We start from the raw sequence: 21957 nt of genomic DNA, 5'->3' as shown, positions 1-21957 counted from the left end.
AAAAGGAGGACTATAGTTTTCCACTCTTGAATAAATCTTCAGGCTGTATAATTAGATAATTGGTACTATGTTTGAGCATCCTAACTAAACAAGTTGAAATGCTATGCAATCTTTTTTCATTGTATTTATCTTACGAACACTTATGACTTGTTCAAATTAAGAATGGTCACTCATTTCTTCTGATTTCTGCACTCTGGTAGCCTTCTCAGTTCCTGTAAATTCCTCTTCTATGTTCAGTACAAGTTCTTTTAAGTTTCCACATATGACTAAGAGAACACAGTCTTTCTGTGTTTGTCTTATTTCATTTACTAAAGTATATTTCATCTCCATCACGCTTAAAGACTTTTGTAAGTGGAATTTTTCTTTATAGCTGAATAGTACTCCATTATAAGGGTATATCATAGTTTATTTTTCTGTTTATTTATTGACAGGTACCTATGTATTAGGTATTGTGACTGGTGCAATAGTAAACTTGCCATGCACATAACTCTTTTGATGCTGACCTCATATTCTTTGGAATCTCAGGATTATATTTTGTAACTCTGTAAAGAATGTCATTAGAATTTAATGGGGGGGGGGTAGAGAGATGGCTCAGAGGTTAAGAGCACTAACTGCTCTTCCAGAGGTCTTGAGTTCAATTCCCAGCAACCACATGGTGGCTCACAACCATCCATTATGATCTGGTGCCCTCTTCTGGTGTGCAGATATTCTTGGAAGCAGAATGTTGTATACATAATAAATAAATAAAATCTTAAAAAAAAAGAATTTAATGGGGATCGTGTGGAATCTGTAGTTCACTTTGGATATGACATGCCATGATTTCTCCTGCACAAAATTCATTAGTGGTATGTAGAAAAGCTATTGATCTTTGTGTTTTTATTCTGTATCATTTTTTTTTTAAATGGAATCTGTTTATTTGTTCTAATAGTCACTGTTGATATCTATAGATACTTTTATATGGACATATATTTTATATATAACAAAAACAGGGATAATTTTATTCTGTTTTTCTGTTTGTATAACTTTTCTTTTTCATGGAAATTGTTCTTCCTGCAGATTGTATCACTATGTTGAATAGAAGCAGTGAGATTAGACACTCATTTATTCTTCTTAGAGGAAGTAGTTGTAGTTTTCCCCCATTCATCATGATGCTGGCTGTGGTTTGGTCATTCATAGTCTTTATCATATTGTATAGCTAATTTGTTCAGAGTTTTTGTCAAAAAGGGATGTTTATCAATTTTTTACTATATCTGTTGGAATGGTTTTATAATATTTTTCATTTTTTATTAAGTTGATTGATGTTTATTTGCATATAATGAATCATACCTGGGATGAAACCAGCTTGATTATGGTGTATGAGTTTTTTGATATGCTCTTCAATTTGATTCCCTAATATTTTGTTGAGGACATATATATATATGTGTGTGTGTGTGTGTGTGTGTGTGTGTGTGTGTTTAGGAATATTGGGGTACAGTGTACCCCTACTCTTTTCTTTCTTCCTTCCTTCCTTCCTTCCTTCCTTCTTCCTTCCTTTCTTTTTTTTTCATTTCCTTTTCTTTGTGCTGTGATTCTGTCAGGTTTCAGTTTGAAGTTAATTGTGTTCTCATACAATAGATAAGTAGATAACGAGAATCTGGCACATATGTAAAATGGAATATTATTTCATTCTAAAGCAAATGAAGTCACAAAATTAGCAGGAAAATGGATGGACTTAGGAAATATAATAGTAAACAAGATCACCACATTTCAGGGAGAAAAAAAACCTTACATATCCTCACTCATATGTTGATCATACCCTATGGCATTTTATATATATATATATATATGTATGTATGTATGTATGTATGTATGTATGTATGTAAAGAAATGTAGGTATATGTATAGTATGACATTTAGAGAGAAGAATAAGTAAAGGTAGTATTAGATGATGAGGAAGGACAGAATGCTGGTAAAAATGCATGAGTTTAATTGACAGTGGAAGTGTGAAAGTACAAGGGAATTTCCATGGCTTTCACATGATTTTTCTAACTACATAGAATTTCATTGAGATGTATATGGTTGTGTCTAGGAAAGTGCTTGTTGGAATGGGTACATTAATTCAGCTGCATGGTTATTTTATTTATGAGTTCATTATAAACAAGCAAATTTTACAAATCAAGTATTGAAAAAATATCACAGATTTGGAAGAGTTCCCTACTTTAAATTTTATGGAATAGCTTGAGAAACATCAGTGTTATTTCAAAATATGGTAAAATTCATCAGTGACATTGTCTAATCCTAGTCTTTTCTTTTTTTGGAAGACTATTGTTGTTGTTGTTGTGTGTGTGCATGTGTGTGTGTCGTGTATTGTATATGTATTTAGTGTGTGCATGCTTATATGTATATACACATGTGTTTATGTCGGCTGAACACATGTATTTTGTGTGTGTGTATGGAGGTCAGAGATCTACATTGAATGTCTTTCTCTAGTCCTTTCTAATTATTTTAAATCCAGGGTCTCTTTCTCACTTTCTCACTGAGCCTGGAGCTACCCAGTTCAGCTACACATGCTGTCCAGCTAGCCCCAGGGCTCCTCCTGTCTGTGCCTTTCCAGCTCTCCCCAGGTGTTGGAGCCTGTGCTCAGGTCCTCATGCTTCCTTTGCATGCACTTGATTGACTGGACTATCTCCACAGCATTGTGAAATTTTGTATTATTGATTTCATTTCATTCTTCCTTGGTCTGCTCAGAACTTTTCTGTCTTTTTGGTTCAATTTTGGCATTCAGATGTTTCCAGAAATTGGCCAGTTTGTTCTGAATTTTATTTATTAGTATATATTTTCTCAAAGTAGTCCCTAATACTGGTATGGATTTCTATGTTGGCAGATGTAATTTGCCCGTCTCCTTGTGAGTGTACCCTGTAAATTTATCTAATCCTCAGTGCAACTCAACTTGTTTCATCTATTCTTTCTTTTGTTCTTTTAGACCTGATTTAGTTTAGTTTTGTTTCTTATTGTTTGTTTCTACTACTTCAGTGTTTGGCATGGTTTTGTTTCTTTTCTGAGAACTGAAGATGCCATGTGCTGTACTCTATATGTCTTGGTTTACTATGTTTCCTTTGTTTCAAGGACTTCTAGTTTTATGTTCTGATTTCCTCAGTAATTCATTGTTTTGCTTTGTTTTTTAATGTGTTAAACAGTGCCAGCAAGGTGGCACAGTTGGTATAGGTGCCTTCCATAAACCATGACAATCTGAGTTTGATCTCTGGAATCCACATGTTTGAAGTGTAAATCTAATTAATCTTATCAATGAAAGCCAGGAGTCAGATGTTGGGATAAAAACCTGAAAGATCAGAGAAGCAGAGAGAGCCACTGTCCCTTCCCACCTCTTCAGTTCCTCCTAAAAAGGCCCACATCCTGTCTCTGCTCTGACTTATCACTTCCTGTCTCCTCACTGTACAGACCTCCAGACCTCTAGTTAACTAGTAGTTAGTTCTGCTCTCTGACTCCAAACAAGCTTTATTTGTCAGAACACAAACAAAATATCACACAACACATGTTAGTGGAAGAGAACTTACTCCCTGGGTTGTCCTCTTATCTCCACATAGTAATCATGACACATTTATGTTTCTACACATCCACACACATACATACAAACCCACCACAGTGAATAAATATGATTCAGTGTTTGTTCCAGATTCCTCTGTATTTGTAAGTTCCCGTTTTTCTTGCTGCTGATTTTCAATTTCATTACATTGTAATTGAAAAAATAAATGATTTCAGTGTTTGAATTTCTCAAAATAATACTCTTTGATCTAATATTTGATTCATTCTAAAGTTCTAAATACTTATGAACAAAATATATATTCTGCAGCTGTTGCAAAGCACACTCTAAATCTTTGATAATGACATTTGATTGTAGTGTGGTTTTCTCCCAATTTGTAAACTGTTTCTTTGCTTTGTCGATTGTTTCCTTTGCTTGTAGAAGCTTTTTAATTTCATGCAATCCCATTTGCCAGCTCTTAGAATTCCTTCCCGAGCTACTGATGTATTTTTCAGTAAGTCCTTGCTGTCGTTTTTCTGCACACTCTGGCTGTCCTGTCACTTCCTTTGTGATTTCTGTTGCCCTTCCAGTCTTCCTATGTGTAGTGCTTTCTGATCTTTGCTCCTCTCATTCCCTGTGCCACTAAGAAGATGCTGTCTAATTCTCCATCTACCCTGCAAGGCTAGCCTATACATTTTGGTAAATTAAATGTTTGTTTTCACTTACTTCAAAATATCTCAAACTTTTTTTTGAGATTCCTTTTTACAAAAGGTCTTTAAAAGCATGTCTTTTATTTCCAACTAGTTTTTATTTTTCCTGCTATCTTTCTGCTAATGATTTCTAGGTGTATTTGTCAGAGTTCTCTAGAGAAACAGAACTCATAAAAGTAACCTGCCTTAGTTACATTTCTAGTGCTGAGAAGAGACACCATCACCAAGGCAGCTCTCCTAAGAGAAAACATTTAATTGTGGGCTTGTTTTCAGTTTCGGTCCATTATCATCTTTTCAGGAGCATGGTGGCATGCAGGTAGACATGATGTTGGAGAAATAGCCAAGAACTGAGAACTACATCTCATCCACAGGCAGCAGGAAGAGAGACACTGGGCCTCGCCTGGGCTTTTATAACCTCAAAGCCCACCCCTAGCAACACATTTACTCCAACAAGGCCATACCTCTAATCCTTCCTAACAGTTCCTCAACTGGGAACTAAACATGCAAATATAGGAGCCAAAGAGCAAGTGCTTCCTTCTTTCCCTGCCCTTTAAAGAGACTGCCACCAGAATGTGTGGCCCAGACTTAAGGTGGATCTTCTCATTTAGACCACCACAGAATGAACATAGTAAGAGAGACTTACAGACTGTGGTCCTGAGGTACAGCAGTGGCTGTTTCCATACCAAAAGTCCAAAAATGTAGTAGTTGATCAGTTCACGAGGCTGGATGTTAGTGTTCAGTATATGCTGAATCCCAAAGATGTAGTACTTCCCTAATACCAGGGAAGTAGTGAATTTGCCAGTTAGAGCAAGGGCAAGCAGGCAAAGAGCAAGTGCTTCCTTCTTTCCCTGTTCTTTATAGAGACTGCCACCAGAAGGTGTGGCCTAGACTTAAGGTGGATCTTCTTACCTCAAAAGATCTGGATTTAGCATGTGTCTTCCCACATGAAATGAATGAATCAAGAAAAAGCCTTGAGAGATGTACCAACCACTTGGGTTTTAGTTAATCCAGATGTAGTCAAGTTGACAACCAAGAATAGCCATCACATCACACATGATGGCAGAAACTAAATGTTCCACTCATATTCTGGAAAAGAATTCTGAAGTGTTTGATTTTCTTCTTTCCTGCCTTCTCCCCCTCCTTGAGATTTCTAGTTGTTGATTGGGTTTTAAATTTGTGTCAGATTTTCTCACAGTTACAACATTTTTATTTCAGGTTTAAATTTTTTTTCAGCACCATGAGGTATTTACTGTATTAAAGAATATTTATCCATTTCTTTTTTTTTCTTTTTTAAAAATTTAAATTAGAAACAATCTTATTTTACACATCAATCGCAGTTCCCTCTCCCCGAATCCTCCCATTCCCACCACCGACCCCCATCTCATCCCTCTTCTGTTCCTCAGGGAGGGTGAGGCCTTCTAACGGGGGTGATCAAAGTCTGTCACATCATTTGGGGCAGGGCCTAGGGCCTATCCCATGTGTCTAGGCTGAGAAAGTATCCCTCTGTGGGGAATAGGCTCCCCAAGTCCATTCCTACGCAAGGGATGAATACTGTTCCACTAGCAGAGGCCCCATAGAGTACCCAGGCCTCCTAACTGACACCCATGTTCAGTGGGCCTGTTTGGATCCAATGCTGGTTTCCCAGCTGTCAGTCTGGGTCTATGAGATCCCCTTGTTCAGGTCAGCTGTTTCTGTGGGTTTCACCAGCCTGGTCTTGACCCTTTTGCTCATCACTCCTCCCTCTCTGCAACTGGATCCAAGGAGTTCAGTTCAGTTCTTAGCTGTGGGTCTCTGCTATCAGCTAATGGATGAAGGCTCTAAGATGACATATAAGGTAGTCATCAATCTCAACTATAGGGGAAGGACATTTAAGGTAGCCTCTTGACTATTGCTTAGGTTGTTAGTTGGGGTCAGCCTTGTAGATCTCTGGAAATTTCCCTAGTGCCAGATTTCTCTTTAAACCTATAATGGCTCCCTCTATTATGGGATCTCTTTTCTTGCTGTCCTTTATTCTTCCCCTGATTCTATCTGCCTGCTCCCTCATGTCCTCCGACTTCCCTTTTCCCTTCTCTATCTCTTAACTCCCTCTCCCCTCCCATTCCCCCATGCTCCCCATTTGTTCAGGAGATCTTGTCCCTTTCCCATTCTCAGGGGGACCATGTATGTCTCCCTTAGGGTCCACCTTGTTTCCTAGCTTCTCTGGAGGTGTGGATTGTAGGATGCTAATCCTTTGCTCTATGTCTAATATCCATATATGAGTGAGTACATACCATTTTTGTCTTTTTGTAACTGTGTTACGTCACTCAGGATGGTTTCTTCTAGTTCCATCTATTTGCCTGCAAATTTCAAGATTCCATTGTTTTTTCCCCCTCTGAGTAATACTCCATTGTGTAAATGTACCACATTTTCTTTATCCATTCTTCAGTTGAGGGGCATCTAGGTTGCTTCCAGGTTCTGGCTATTAGAAATAATGCTGCTGTGAACATGGTTGATCAGATGCTCTTGTATGAATGTGTATCCTTTGGGTATATGCCAAGGAGTGGAATTGCTGGATCTGGAGGTAGACTGATTCCCATTTTCCTGAGGAACTGCCATACTGATTTCCAAAGTGGCTGCACAAGTTTGCACTCCCACCAACAATGGAGGAGTGTTCCCCTTTCTCCACATCCTCTCCAGCATAGAATGTGATTGGGGTTTTTGATTTTAGTCATTCTGGCCAGTGTAAGATGGTATCTCAGAGTTGTTTTGAGTTGCATTTACGTGATGGCTAAGGAATTTGAGCACTTTCTTAAGTGTCGTTTAGCCATTTTATATTCCTCTATTGAGAATCGTCTATTTTGTTCTGTACCCCAGTTTTTAATTGGATCATTTGGTGTTTTGGTGACTAGCTTCTTGAGTTCTTTGTATATTTTGGAAATTTGCCCTCTGTCAGATGTGGGGTGGGTGAATATCTTTTCCCATTCTGTGGGCTGCCATTTTGTCTTGTTGGCAGTGTCATTTGCCTTAGAGAAGCTTCTCAGTTTCAGGAGGTCCCATTCATTAATTGTTGATCTCAGTGTCTGTGTGGTGTTATGTCCAGTAAGTGGTCTGTACCAATTCATTCAAGGGTATCTCCCACTTTCTCTTCTAATAGGTTCAGTGTGGCTGGATTTATGTTGAAGTCTTTGATCCCTTTGAACTTAAGTTTTGTGCATGGCGATAGATATGAATCTATCTTCAGTCTTTTACATGCCAGCATCCAGTTATGCCAGCATCATTTGTTGAAGATCCTTTTTTGTTTCCATTGTATAATTTTAGCTTCTTTGTCAAAAATCAGGTGTGTGAGATAATATAAGGGTTTTCAACTTGATTCCATTGGTCTACCTGTCTATTTTTGTGCCAATACCAAGCTGTTTTCAGGACTATAGCTTTATAATTGAGCTTGAAGTCAGGGATGGTGATTCCTCCAGAAGTTCCTTTATTGTACAGGGTTTTATTTTTTGGGTATCCTGGGCCTTTTGGTTTTCCATATAAAGTTGAGAATTGTTCTTTCAAGTTCTGTGCAGAATTGTGTTGGGATTTTGATGGGGATTGCATTGAATCTGTAGATTGCTTTTGGCAAGATTGCCAGTTTTACTGTGTTGATCTTACAAATCCAAGAATATGGGAGATCTTTCATTTTCTGGTATCTTCTTTAATTTCTTTCTTTAAAGACTCAAAGTTCTTGTTATATAGGTCTTTTACTTGTTGGCTAGAGTTACCCCAAGATATTTTATGCTTGTGGCTATTGTAAAGGGTGATGTTTCTCTGATTTCATTCTCAGCAGATTTATCATCTGTATATAGTTGGGCTACTGATTTTCGTGAGTTAATCTTGTATTCTGCCACTTTGCTGAAGGTGTTCATCAGCAATAGGAGTTCCCTGGTAGAGTTTTTCGGGTCACTTATGTAAACTATCACGTCATCTGCAAATATTGAAAGTTTTGCTTCTTCCTTTCCAATTAGTATCCCCTTGATGTCCTTTTGTTGTCTTATTGCTCTAACAAGAACTTCAAGTAAAATATTGAAGAGATACGGAGAGAGTGGACAACCTTGTCTTGTTCCTGATTTTAGAGGAATTGCATTGAGTTTCTCTCCATTTAGTTTGATGTTGGTGTTGATTTGCTGTATATAGCCTTATGTTTAGGTATGTTCCTGTTATCCCTGATCTCTCCAGGACCTTTATAATGAAGGGGTGTTGGATTTTGTCAAAGGCTTTTTCAGCATCTAGTGAGATGATCATGTGGTTTTCTTTTGTAGTTTGTTTATATGGCAGATTACATTGATGGATTTTTGTATGTGGAACCATCCCTGCATCCCTGGGATAAAGCCTACTTGATCATAGTGTATGATTTTTCTGATGTGTTCTTGGATTCAACTTGCCATTGTTTTATTGAGTGTTTTTGCATCAATGTTCATGTGGGAGATTGGTCTGTAGTTCTCTTTCTTAGTTGTGTCTTTTTGTAGTTTGGGTATCAGGTAACTGTAGCCTCATGAAAAGAGTTTGGCAATGACCCTTCTGCTTCTATTGTGTGGAACATTGTGAGGATTATTGGTATTAGCTATTCTTTGAATTTCTGGTAGAATTCTGCACTGAAAACTCTCTGACCCTGAGCTTTTTTTGGTTGGGAGACTTGATAGCTGCTTCTATTTCATTAGAGGTTATAGGTCTGTTTAAATTGCTTGTCTGTTCTTGATTTAATTTTTTGTAAGTGATATTTATGCAGAAAATTGTCTATTTCCTTTAAATTTTTGAATTTTTTGGAGTACAGGTTTTCATATTATGACCTGATGATTCTCTGGATTTCCTCAGTGTCCGTTTTTTTTTTTTTTTTTTTCTCAGTGTCCGTTGTTATGTCCCCCTTTTCATTTCTGATTTTGTTAATTTGCGTGATCTCTCTTTGCCTTTCTTTAAAAAGAGATTTTCTTATTTCCTCTTTGAGGGTGTCTATCATTTTCATAATGTTTTTAATGTAGTTCTCTTCTGCTTCATCTGTGTTGGAATGTTCAGGTCTTGGTTTTGTAGAATCCCTGGACTCTTTTGGCGTCATATTGGTCTTTCTGTTGTTGGATGTGTTCTTTATACTGTTGTCTTCCCCTGCCTTCTTCCAGTGGGTGCAGGTGGCATCTCTTCCTTTCCTGGTGCGTAGGGGTCCAAGGTTCTCTTCCAGTGGGTGCAAGCAGGTCCAATACTCTGATGGCTCTTCAGGTTGGTGCAGGTGGGTCTGAGACAGTCCTTCTCCCAGTGGGTGGAGGCGGGGCTAGAACTGTGATATAGGCAGACTCTGGATGGCTTGGCCTGCCAGGGTGGGTCCACCTGTGTTCAGTCCCCAGTCCAGGAGACTCCAAGGAGGGCAAGTGGAAGGTGGGCTGCAGACAGGCCCACACTCACTCTTTTTTTTTTTTTTTTTAACTTGTAACGTTTTGTTGCTCAGAACAAGACATTGCACTTATTTGTGTTTTTCATTTTTCATTTTAATTAAAATAATTTTTTTCCTTCTTTGAGAATTTCATATAATATAATATAAGCTGATCATATTCTTTCCCCTTTCCCAACTCATGAGAGTCTCTCCAGTCTTCCTGTTTACCCAACTTCATGTCAGTTCTTTCTCTTAAAAAAATAAACAGAACTATGGAGTCAAGTTTGTGTTTGCCAACTATTCTTGAATACAGACCCTGCCACAGAGTGTGATTGATATACCCAGTGTCACTCCATTGGAGAAAACTGATTTCTCTCTCAGCAGCTATTAATTGCAAGTAGCTTCCTGGGTGGAGGTGGGACCTTGTCCTTGTCCCAGTCCCATTTCTCCTTCTTCATGCTGGCATTCTTCTTGCTGGAGCTTGTGCATGTCCTAAGCATGCTGTCACAGGCTGAGTTCCATGTGGGTACTCTGTTGTGTCTGGAAAATACTATTGCCTTGAAGTCTTCCATCACTGCTGCTCTTATAATCTCTTAGTTGCCTCTTCCCCATAGGTCGTCGAGCCTTAAGGTATATGAGTGTGTGTGTGTGTGTTGTGTGTGTGTGTTTTATAGACATTCATATAGTGCTAAGCATTCCAAATTCTCTTATTCTTGACACATTGAGCTGTGTGGGTCTCTGTTAATTACTGTCTACTGCAAAAGCAGGCTTGTCTGGTGAGGTGGTCTTTGAATATCACGATATGACATACGGAATTATTTTATTGCATGCTTATTTAGTAGCAAATAGTAGTAGCTTCTCCTATTTGTGGTTTTTGGTATATGTAGGAAGGATATGTGTGTTTGCATGTGCATACAGTATATTTGCATAGAGGTCAGGGGTCGATGATGGGCGTCTTTCTTAATTGCTTTCCACCTTATTCTCCAGAGACAGAAGTTTCTCAGTCAGGAGCTCCTTGATTCCGCTGATTGTCTGGCCACTGAGCGTGTCTGCCTCCTCATGTTTTGAATGAAAGAAACACGTATTTTAAAATATATCTAGTCATTAATTGGATTGAATTAAAATTGGTATATAGTGCCAGAATTTTGGTTGAGAGATCAGTAAATACTATGAGTAAGACAGAAAATATGGAGAATGGCAAGTACAGAACTCTGAAGATACAGCGTGTGTCCGTTTTCAGGACAAGGGAAGCTCTTCCTCACGTGCCCACGGCCGTCGCTTGACTGGAAGAGTATCAGTGTTCTGGGTTACAGAGGACCATGCTGGGGAATGAAGTTCAGAATCCATTGCCATGGATATTTGTAGGTAGTTTAGAACTCTGCAGATGTTTGCTATGTGTAGTGTGCACTTTTAGAACTGAATTGAAACCATGTGAACTGCAGTGATTTGTCCTGATTTTACTAAATGAAGTTAGTAAATTTGATAGACACTTGGGGGTCATTCCTACCTTGTTAATTATCTACTTTGAATACAGATTTCATCTGGTTTGAAATAATTTGCTTTAAAGGAGCATTATTTTGTAAAGAAAGTAGATTTCTGTCTCTGTAGTATTAGATTGCTTATTGAGAAAATAGGTTTATTTTTATTGTTTTCTTTTATGATCTTTCTTTGAATAGATTTTAGTTATTGCTCTTTTATAGGTATCAGTAACTGCGAAAACAAGAAAATTTTAAGTCCTTTAAGTTTATGGGTTTTGTATGAAAAAATCTTACTCACACATAAGCAATGAAGATTCTGCTTGCTAACTGAAATTTAATATTAAAGAAATGAATACGTTTTAATCCCTTTGCTTGTGTGCTAATTTAATCCCTTTAAAACGATTTCTTTGGCACTCTCTTATAAGACTTTTGAGTACACTGAAATATGCTGTTTTAATACTTTTGAATAGCATAGGGCTAACATTTATTTGAAATGGATTATGTAAGTCATAGCTGTAAGATAAAAAAGTAATTTTGCAAAATGATCTTACTCATTTTTTTCTATTTCAGTCTTAAACCATTGCCTCTTTCAGATTTTTTCTGTATTATCATTTTCTATTTCTGTTTTGATTCTTACAAAAGTGAGTTTAAAAAATAAACCCTATTAAATAATAACTATTTCTTTTCTTTTTTTTTTTTCTTTTTCTTTCTTTTTTTTTTTTAGGTTGTTATGGAGTTGATGGGGAGAGTGACTCCATTATGAGTTCAGCTTCGGAAAACTCCACTGAGCCTTGGTTTTGTGATGCCTGTAAATGTGGTGTTTCTCCTAGCTGTGAACTATGTCCTAATCAGGATGGAATTTTCAAGGAGACTGATGCTGGAAGGTTGATGTCCCTCCCCAGTGTGTTGTGTTCATATGCCTGCTTTGTACCATTGCTGCTTTGAAGTGCCCATTTCTTCCATTTATGACTTTTGAGTCACACACTTTTCTTCCCATCTTCTTGGTATAAAAGAAAGAATTGGCCAGTAGGCTATAGATTGATGAAGGGAATAAGAAAGATCATCTCTCAATTACTTGCATCTGTTGTTTACACTCATCATCCCAATTACTTTTAGTGATCCTGGGAAGAAGCAGTGGTAGTTTCTCAAATTATAAGGATAGTGGTCAAGACTCACATCATTTATATCATACATTATCTCAGGACAGTCTGGTAAATAGAGAAATTTGAACCCAGATCTGTCTCATTTCAGGAGTATAATATCCGGTGTTTAAAAAATGGAAAAATTTAGTATTAAGAATTACCAACCCAGGTGGCGGAAGTGGCTGTGCCTTTAATCCCAGCACTAGGGAGGCAGAGGCAGGTGGATCTCTGTGAGTTTGAGACCAGCCTGGACTACAGGAGCTAGTTCCAGGACAGCCTCCAAAGCCACAGAGAAACCCTGCCTCAAAAAACAAAACAAAACAAAAAAGAATTACCAAAAATATGACCTAAAAGTACATGGAAGTTATAAATGAACTTCTGAAGGAAATCCTAGATTAAGGAATGTCAAAATTAAAGGAATGACCTCTTTTCCGACACTGGGGTTTGGACTTCTTCATAAGAACTAGTTGTAGCCTACTGGGTGCCAGAAAACTGTTCTGTTTTATCTGCCAGTCTTCAGATCTTAAAGTAAGTGGCTGGTCGAAGTCTGCTGGAGACATGCAGCTCTGTTTCTAAAACAGCTTGTTTTATATGCAGTGAAAAGTGATCTCAAGGTCTGGCCAGGATTGTGAGGTAATAAGGACTGGGTGTGTGGCTATGCTGTAGCAGATGTACTCTGTCTGTCCTGTTGAGAAACTCATCCCTTTACTGTTGAGTTCCAGTGCCCAGCTATAGGGATAACAAAAGGACACTTGCTAAATGACAAGTGCTGAGGGAATCCTGTCTCTCGTTGCAGAGAAAATGTGAACTCTTGTCTGTGAAGCCAAAAGACAAATATACTGATATTTGGCACAAAGACCTGTGATATTTTCCCTGTCATGCTCACCGCCACATTTGAACAGTTACCATCATAAAAGTGTTGACATTGTTTATGTTGCTTTTTTCCTATGAGAGTAGGGGTGATTGACTACAGTGTATAAGTTATTCCCAGTCTTGTGTGTTATTGAGTATTGATTTTAACTTTTGTTTATGCTCTGGAATATTTGCTTAATGATGCAAGGCTGGGTCAGCAACTAGCTGACAGGCGGTTGTAGGGAGGAGCCAGTTGGAGAAGGGTTCATAAGGAGTCGGGGGGTTGAGCATGAGGACTTCATGGAAGAGGTGAGCTAGGTGGGCTGCTTGCTATTCAGCCTCTCTGGGAAGCAGGATTCTCCCTCAGCCTTTGAATCTTGAGTTCTTTAGTGGGACAGAGATTTAAATAAGTTTCCTTAGTAGCTTTGAAAGAGTCAGTGCCTGAGAGAGCAGCAGCTTAGCTGATGCTGATAGCCACAGAACCATTTGTTGATTAAAAGGCAGCTACAAGAAAAAAGAAAAACAACACTTGAGTGTTTTGAAAATTACTTCTCAACGCTGCCAATAAAAGGGACACTCATGTTTTTATTTTGACAAATGAGGCATTAGAATTTTAGAAATTCACTTTTTTATTATTCAAAGCTTAAGTGTATATGCCTATAGCTGTATAGGTGAGTGCACATGAATGCGGGTACCTGCAGAGTCAGAAGAGGGTTTCAGATTCCTTTGGGCTGGAGTTATAGGTGTTTGTGAGCTGCCTGTTGTGGGTGTTAGAAACCGAACATGGGTCTTTTGCAAGAGCAGTATATGCTTAACTGCTGAGCCACCTCTTTTTCACCTAGAATGTTTTAATTAAGAATGGTTAATATTTTAATGATAATAGCAAGAACTACCAAATGACATAATTTTTAAATCATTTTTAAACATTGCAAACATAGGACATAGTCTACATACAAATAAAACCTAGACTTGGATGTAATACATTTTACTGTAGTTAAATTAAGAAAAATACTTTTCTCATTTTGTCTCAATTAGTAGGCAGACCCTTGAGAAATATAGCTGCAGTAGATTGCTGAGATAGTATAGAGTCTTCCGTGGGATCTTAGGGGACACTGTGTGCTGAAGATCCAGATTCCTCATCATCTAAGAAAAGAAATGAATGAAGTAAAATAATAGCAAGTGCTTTGCTATATATACTAGAACTTGTTCATATTGTATACATGGCATTTTTGGACTATTGCCTAAGCATTAATAAATATGTGCTTTCAAAGCATTTTGCCCTTATTTAGATTTATTTTGTTTTTGTTTTTATTCTGCTCTGACTTTAGGTGAGTTCCTTAGCCTTGTTATTAAGCCTTAGTGTAGTAGTACTGTTAAGAAGCTTAAATGGCACAACTCATGTAAGATCGTTCCTGACAAAGGTGGTGGACAGTAAATGTCCACTCATTATTCATTGTCAGTGCTGCTGCTACGAGTACTTTCTTCTGAGCAGCTGATGCTGTAGACCTGCCATTTGGTAATCTTGACTATTGAAACTTGGAGTAGTCCGTCGTGGTGAACTAAGGCCATTTTGAAAAAAGAAGAAAATAAAACAAATGAAAAAAACCCAAAAAACCCAGCTTCCTTTTGAGGAAAAGAACTCATTTTGCTTGGTTTTCCTGTTAATTTAAAAGTAGTATTGACAAACTCTTTTTGTGCTGTCATACTCTGCAAAGTAATGTTTTCCAAAGGAAGACAAAAGAAAACACTTTAAGCATTTGGGTTTTATTGGAAAATACTTGTATTAGCTCCTGTGCATATTACATATATAGTTAGGTACTCCATGAGCAGTCTGAGAGGTACAGTTCTGTAATAGACTGTTTAAACACTTCGTTTTTTTTGTAGCATGTAATGGCAGTTTGATTTAAGACCAAGAAAAAGAAAAGGCCTTAAAAATAGGACAAGTCCTTTAGGATTCTTATCTTCATGTGGGATGCAGGGATAAAGCAAGAGTAGTTTAAGGACAGGCTAAAAAAGTTTTTTGAAATTGATTTATCACATGGATTTAGCTAGACTTTCTCCTCTACTAATGTGAGCCATAATTTCTATGTGGAAAATGATTTAATGTGAGAAAACAGCTGTGTAATTCTTGAAAAAAATCTTAATTTTTATTTCATTTCTTAAATAGAAGATTTTGCTCTAAGTAATCATAGAACCAATTTTGTGAAGTATAAAATATTTCTATATTCCATCACCCCCCCCTTTTTTTTTCTGCTTCCAGTTTAAACAGAAGTTTATTTAACAAAGCAAGGAAAGGCATATACCCTAAAGGAGCCTGAGTGGCCATTGCCTCTATTTTCCTTCCTTGCAGCCTTTGTAGGCTGTGCTCTTATGTATTTGGAATGTAATATGGCTCTGATTCATTGGCCTTTTTTCTTTCTCTTCTGTAAGCATTATGATGCAGTAGAAATAAGAGAGCATTGGATTTCTTAAAACTCACTGCTTTCCTCTACTAGACTTGCTATATTTGAAATCATCAACCCTCTGAAATCATGATTTGTAAAATGAGAAGAACAATTTGCCACCTATATGAAACATTCACATCTTTTTATTTTTCTTGTAATGAATGTTCCTTGAGTGAAGAACATTTAAGCACTTCCAAACATCTAAATTCCACATTATGTAATGCCAGGAGGCACTTAACTTATTCATTGGTTCTTCAATGAAGGAATGGAAGTACCATGCTGTAGATATTTTAAAAATATGTTTTAAATATGTGGTAAAGGTACTACAAGGAAAAAAGTATTTCAAAAACATTCCATTAGTATCATTTCTATTGGAGATAGGAGTTTTCTCAAGACTTAGTCGTTGCCTGCCTATAAACAATATGGATGTAATCAAATGCATTGATAGTTTTCGTTCTAGAATGGCAGTCTGTCTCTGTCTTTTGGTGGTTTTGTGATACTTGTTTTCTACTCCTTTTCCCAATCAACATCTGTTATCATAGCTCCAGGCCAAATGGATGGTAAAGTAACAAGGAAGGTTTTCTTGTTGTTTTGATCTCTCAACTTAATTACATAAATTCTAAAGTGTGCGAACAAAAAAGTGCTCAAAGGACTAAAATTGTCTTAGTGGTGATTTGCAATGACTTTGATACATAATTTAATAAGAACTCATGCTGGTGTCCTCACATGTATGGCTGGAGAAAATGATACTTTGTGTGCCAGTCACACAGAAATCTTCCCTACTTGTGTGACTTGTTTGGATGCATGTTAAGAAGGTCAGTACAAAACAAGCAGCCAGCTGTTAGGTTTCTCAAAGATAAACTCCTGTAGAGAACAGCCTCATTTGATACATCAGTAGAGCATGAAGAAACCACGCAGATTAAATTGAGGAAGTGACTGCTTGTTGAGATGCTATCTTTATATTGAACTCTGCACAGTGCGTTTGGGAGGTTGGATTAAAATGTTTTATCTAGAAAATCTCAGAACCGTGGATTCTTTTCCACAAGAAATGATAAAAAATTTTTAAAGATTTATAACTGTTTTCCTCAATATCTCTATAGAATGATTCTCAGTCTTTTAAAACTCAGTACATCACAAAACCAGAACCTTTTAAGCTGCAATAAAGCAAAATCTGTCAATAAATTTACAAAGTTCATAGACTTGCCATCTTATTTTTATCTTACATAAGTGATGCATATCTGCTTTTTAACTTTCAGACAGCTAGTCAACATATTGTTTGGTGCAAGCAAATAGATACATAATAAATTAATAGCTCAGAGCAGTTTAAAGAATTCAGAACCAACTCATTTTTCTTTTTCAGTGTGCTGAAACTGACCATTTTTTTTTAAAAAGTATTAACAGCTTTGTGCAGAATTTATACAATGTAGTTGTAGGTGGTGTTTGTAAATTTCAGTTCATAAGTTATATAGGGAACATGACATGCTTTCATTATTATAACTTTGCTTTGTACCTTTTCTCAGCCACCATCTTTATACCAAGAAGAACGTTAAACTTTACCAAAACTGTTTTAAAATATATCCAACAGCTTTAGGGGAAAGGTAGCAATAAAGGACAATCAACCTAATTACTACAGAATAACTTCGTATTTCTTAAATTAGAATCCTTATTCTAAAAGTGCTCACAGTAATGGATGTGAATCTCTTTTCTTGAATATGAAAGGATATTTTGTTACCCTTGAATAGCAGTCTTATGCAAATATTTAAGAATAACAGATAAGAGCAAAGTGCAGTGAATTTTAAGTGAAAAGCAATTATGGTTGCTGAAGCTGCATTTTGACTAGACTTCTAGAAAAGCAGTGCTCACTGCAGTCCTGTTTTCAATGATGAATCACCTGCTATCAGTCTGTAGGTGTTCTGTATTTTTCAGTTAAGAGACTGAGATGGAGAGTTTTCTTTTTTTCTTTTTTTTAAACCATCTGGTCTTTCAGTAGTACTTTAAGATGGAACATATTAAAAAAAAAGATGGAGCATATTTTATGTTTGTTTTTTATGAGAGAATTTCGGGAAAGCATTTGATCCAGATTTGTGTCTTTTTCTCTTATAGATGGGTCCACATTGTTTGTGCCCTGTATGTTCCTGGAGTAGCCTTTGGAGATATTGATAAGTTACGACCAGTAACACTGACAGAAATGAACTATTCTAAATATGGTGCTAAGGTAAGATAAACTCATTCATGATTAACTATAATTAAAAATTTTGTTTCTTCACATAGCTTTTTAGTAATTTCAATTGACTACAGAGGTGTTTACTAGCAAGCATACTGCTTGAGGAACTCTTATCACTAAGTCATTTATTAGTATATTATTAGTTTGTTTTGTTTTGCGTTTGTATTTATGAAATAATATCTCACTTTGGCTCTGGTGAGGCTCAAACATGAGGTAGCAGCCTGCCTCTTCTCCCTTAGTTAAATGATCAGGTATGGGTCACTATCCTTGAATCATTTTGATAGTTGATTTCCCAGAAGGCTAATTTATTGGTTCTTCCCTATAGTGTAACTTTAGATAAGCTAACTTGTAAAAATGGGTATTAGTTGATACTGTTTCTGTACTCTGGGACCCAGAAAACACCTTGTTACACTCAATTGGATCAAATAAATTTTACTTTAATTTTGAAATGAATTTTACTAAAATTAAGAAAAAGAATAAAAAACCACTATTTATTTTGATCACATGTTAGCTCATTTCCACTTTAACTTTAATGTAACAAGAAAAATTGCCAAATTTCTGTATTAATTTTTTTAATATATTAATGTGTAAAGTACTTAGAAGACTAAGTGCCTAGCACCCCAAATACTCATACTATTATCTCTTCTTACTAGTATATCAGTTTAATTTTGGTTGATTAGAACTGTGCAAAGAATTCTCTTTTTTCATCAGAAGACCTGGCTTGCCCTCAATGTTTTGTATTGATAATATTTAGAGGATGCTTTATGACAGGCTAGTTTTTGCTTCAGAAATACTTTTGCTGTGAGAGTTTTCCTGTTACTTTCATAGGAGTGTAGCTTTTGTGAAGACCCTCGCTTTGCTAGAACTGGAGTTTGCATTAGCTGTGATGCAGGGATGTGCAGAGCCTATTTTCATGTTACTTGTGCCCAGAAGGAAGGCCTGCTTTCAGAGGCAGCAGCGGAAGAGGTATGTTTATCTTCCCCCTACTTGCCAACTGTGTTCAGAAGACTATGTCTGCTATGCGCTATAGCAATTGTAAAGCTTAAGGGAAACTTCATAATCTATTCTTCAGTCTTTTACCAGACCACAGATTTAAATACTGAATAGTAAATGACTATGACTTTTGTCATTAAAACTGGTTATAGCATACTGGAAAGCACATTGAAATTTTTGTAGTGAATTCTGACAGATAAGACAAAATGCAGAGTATCTTAAGGAACTGATATGTGGCATATTTTATACAGGAATATGACATTTTCTTAAGGTAACTTACTCTTTTTGGCTTTAGTTTTAGCTCCCTAGTATTCCTTCCAGACTTACTGACTTTAGATTAAGTAATTATGTGATTACAAAGTATATTTTTGGGGGAGTCCTTAAAATTGTTTCTAGGACCCCATGCTTCATATTATTTTATAACAATATAAAATATGTATTTCTAAGTTGTAAACATTGGAAGTTTCTAGAGATTGCACACAACATAACAGTGTAACCTTGCAAATGGAAATAGTTTTGAGAATTCTGTTTTTATCTTATGAAGGTAGATATTAGAGTTGCAAAAATATAAACTACAGCCCTTCCCCCTAATATTTCTTGCATAGTGCCATGCTAGTTATCTTGATTTAAAATATGTATTTAATAGGTTTAAGATAAGTTAATTAGTATTTAAGAGTATTCAAAAAGTTTTAATTCATATAATAAATTTGTAAAAGCACAGCCCATTAATTCTTTGGCATTTATAATAATTTTAAAGAATTTTAAGGAATCCTAAGATCAGGTGTAATTAATTGAACAATTTGTGCAGTGACATAATTCAGTAAGTGTTCACTGTGCCTTCATGATGCTTTATGATAATATGTAAGCATTGTTTATTTGATATATGACATTTTATTTTCTTATAAAATGTTCATTATACTTTTAACTAGGAAATTAGTAATCTAATGAAATTTTTTTTGAAAAACACTCGAAGGATCTATTTTATCTTAACTTAAATAGATCTTAGGTAGAATAATTATTTTGATGTGTGTCTGATTCTGAGGAAATGTGCTTTGCATGAGTATTGGATGCGCACTGAGCATTTTCACAGCTCCTGGGCAGACACAGCAGTGTAACTGCAGCATAGCACTGTGTGGGTCAGTCACTACTGACTCTGGATGACGGCAGAGGTGCAGAGGGGCAATGCAGTGTGACTAAGAGGACTGCATAGGTCGCAGGGGAAAATGGAGAATCTGCAAGTTCAGCCTTGGTGTCTACTTCTGGGTAACTACATTTTATAGTCAGGGTGTTATTTGATTTCTTCGCATACATAGCACTATACATGGTCCTTTTTGGAGAAGACAAAGACTCTTTAGTTAAGTAGTAAGCAAAAATGTATAAAACATTGGGATGCATAATGATTTGGAGATGGCTTCTCCCTGACAGAAGGCATGCAGATCATAGTCAGTATTGACCAAACATAGTCAATAGTTTGTAGTCACTGTGTCTAAGAACTGAAATAATAAAGTTGACAAACTTGGACCTGAGGCCTCTTCCGGCCTTGTTGCTTTCTTTTATTCATTGGGTAAATTTCTTGATGCTGCCTTGCTTAGTGTATAGAGTTTTTTTTTTTTAATTTTGATTTTTTTTTGTTTATTAAAGCATATTTCCATAGGTCTCTAGTTTATTGTTGTAAACACTTAGGAGAATTAGAACTTTTGTTGTGCTTTGCAATAGGATCTTACTAAGTATTCCAGCTGATGTGAATTCACTGCACAGCCCAGGCTAGTCTCCCATTCATCATCCTCTGTCTCAGCCTTCTCACTGCTGTGACTACAAATCTGTGCCATTGCAGCCAGTGAGAATTGGAAATTTGTAAAATAGTCCTTACCAGAGTTTCAAAACTGTGTGAATTGTTAGGATGCCAGTGAGATTTGCTTTTGACAATATTTTGTTCAAATGGAGGTATTATTTGTAATGGTTGTGCATGTATACATTGGATGCGTATAAGATCCCCTACCTCCCTGAGACTGGGTGTCATTGTATAGTCCATGGTAGCCTCAGTGATTCTTCTGCTCACATCTCTGAGTGCTAAGAGTATGGGCACGTGTGGCCACACCCACTTAGCATTTTTTAAATTAAGAAACATTTTAAATTAAAGAAGATCTATTATTTATAAGGACATCTTGTCTTCTGCTTCAGTTTTATGTTCTCTTTAGCTTTTATTTTCTTGTTTAAACTTGCTTGTCAAGTAGGATGTCATACTTTTCCAGAGCTATTTTATGTGGATAGTAAAAGAAAGCCTGAAAAATAGAATTAAGCACCTCAGTTTCATCCAGTGATATTTACCGTATTTTTAAAGTTTTATAGCCTTTGTATATATTGCTTTTCACATTGGTGAAGATCCTATAGAAGTCTGTATACTTTTTCATGTACTTGGTAAGATATTTCAAATTGCAAGAATACTCAAATTGTCATATTTTAAACACAGCCTGCATTTTTTAAAGATGTTAAAACAAATATCTACAGCACAGAAATTTATGTTTCATGTTATGTCTTAAAGTTTTTTATTGTCTAACTAAACTCATAGTAATTTCTTCTTTGGTTAAAATATGACTTTGTGAGTGCTAAACAATGTCATAATATTATTGAGTAATATTGAGTAATTTACAGTGTAAAATTATAGAGTTGATTTTTATGTATTTATTAATATTTTGAGAATTTCATACATTGTATTATGATCATATTTGCCTCCCTTTTCCTGCAACTCCCCCCAAATACACACTTAATTCCAAGCCCATCCAAATTTGTGTCTTTTTTCCTTTTTCTTTTTTAGTGCATCTAGCCCACTATCAATGGTTATATACTCTTTAGCGGGTGGCAATCTATTGGAGTGTATCCCACCTATCGAGGGCCATACCTGTAAAGAAAACCAACTCTTCTTCTCCCAATTGCTGTCAGTTACAATTACCTCCTCAGCATGGGTTGAGAGTAACTCCCCTGTAGATGCTGGGATTCTGTCTGGCTTAAGCTTGCCAGAGGTGTGTGCATTCTGTCACTGCTGGGGTTCCTGATTATAACTACTCTGTTCTGCCTGGGAAATACATGTGCTGACTCTGGCTCTTACAGTCTTTCTGCCCCCTCTTCTGTAATGGACCCTGATCCTTGGGAGGAAGGGATGTGCTTCAGGTGTTGAATTTAGGTCTGAATAAATATGCAGGGTCTTATTCTGTGTGCT

General features: G+C 36.6%; 1 protein-coding gene across 9 annotated transcripts in view; it reads left to right on the top strand.

Moving 5' to 3' along the window:
• The window catches only part of Phf14 (PHD finger protein 14), a 133091-nt gene that overhangs the window by 23026 nt on the left and 88108 nt on the right, over nucleotides 1-21957 (top strand). For all 9 annotated transcript variants that reach the window (XR_004771561.1, XR_004771559.1, XR_003479966.2 and 6 more), the window contains 3 exons: nucleotides 11810-11969; nucleotides 17627-17738; nucleotides 18576-18713. Coding sequence is in view for 5 of the 9 variants with exons in the window: in XM_027389917.2 (XP_027245718.1) it covers nucleotides 11810-11969; nucleotides 17627-17738; nucleotides 18576-18713 (410 nt within the window). In the remaining 4 variants the exon portion in view is untranslated. The remainder of the gene's footprint in view (nucleotides 1-11809; nucleotides 11970-17626; nucleotides 17739-18575; nucleotides 18714-21957) is intronic.

Source organism: Cricetulus griseus (assembly GCF_003668045.3).
Source record: "Cricetulus griseus strain 17A/GY chromosome 1 unlocalized genomic scaffold, alternate assembly CriGri-PICRH-1.0 chr1_0, whole genome shotgun sequence".
Classification (NCBI taxonomy): domain Eukaryota; kingdom Metazoa; phylum Chordata; class Mammalia; order Rodentia; family Cricetidae; genus Cricetulus; species Cricetulus griseus.
This window is presented reverse-complemented; position numbering and strand designations above follow the sequence as displayed.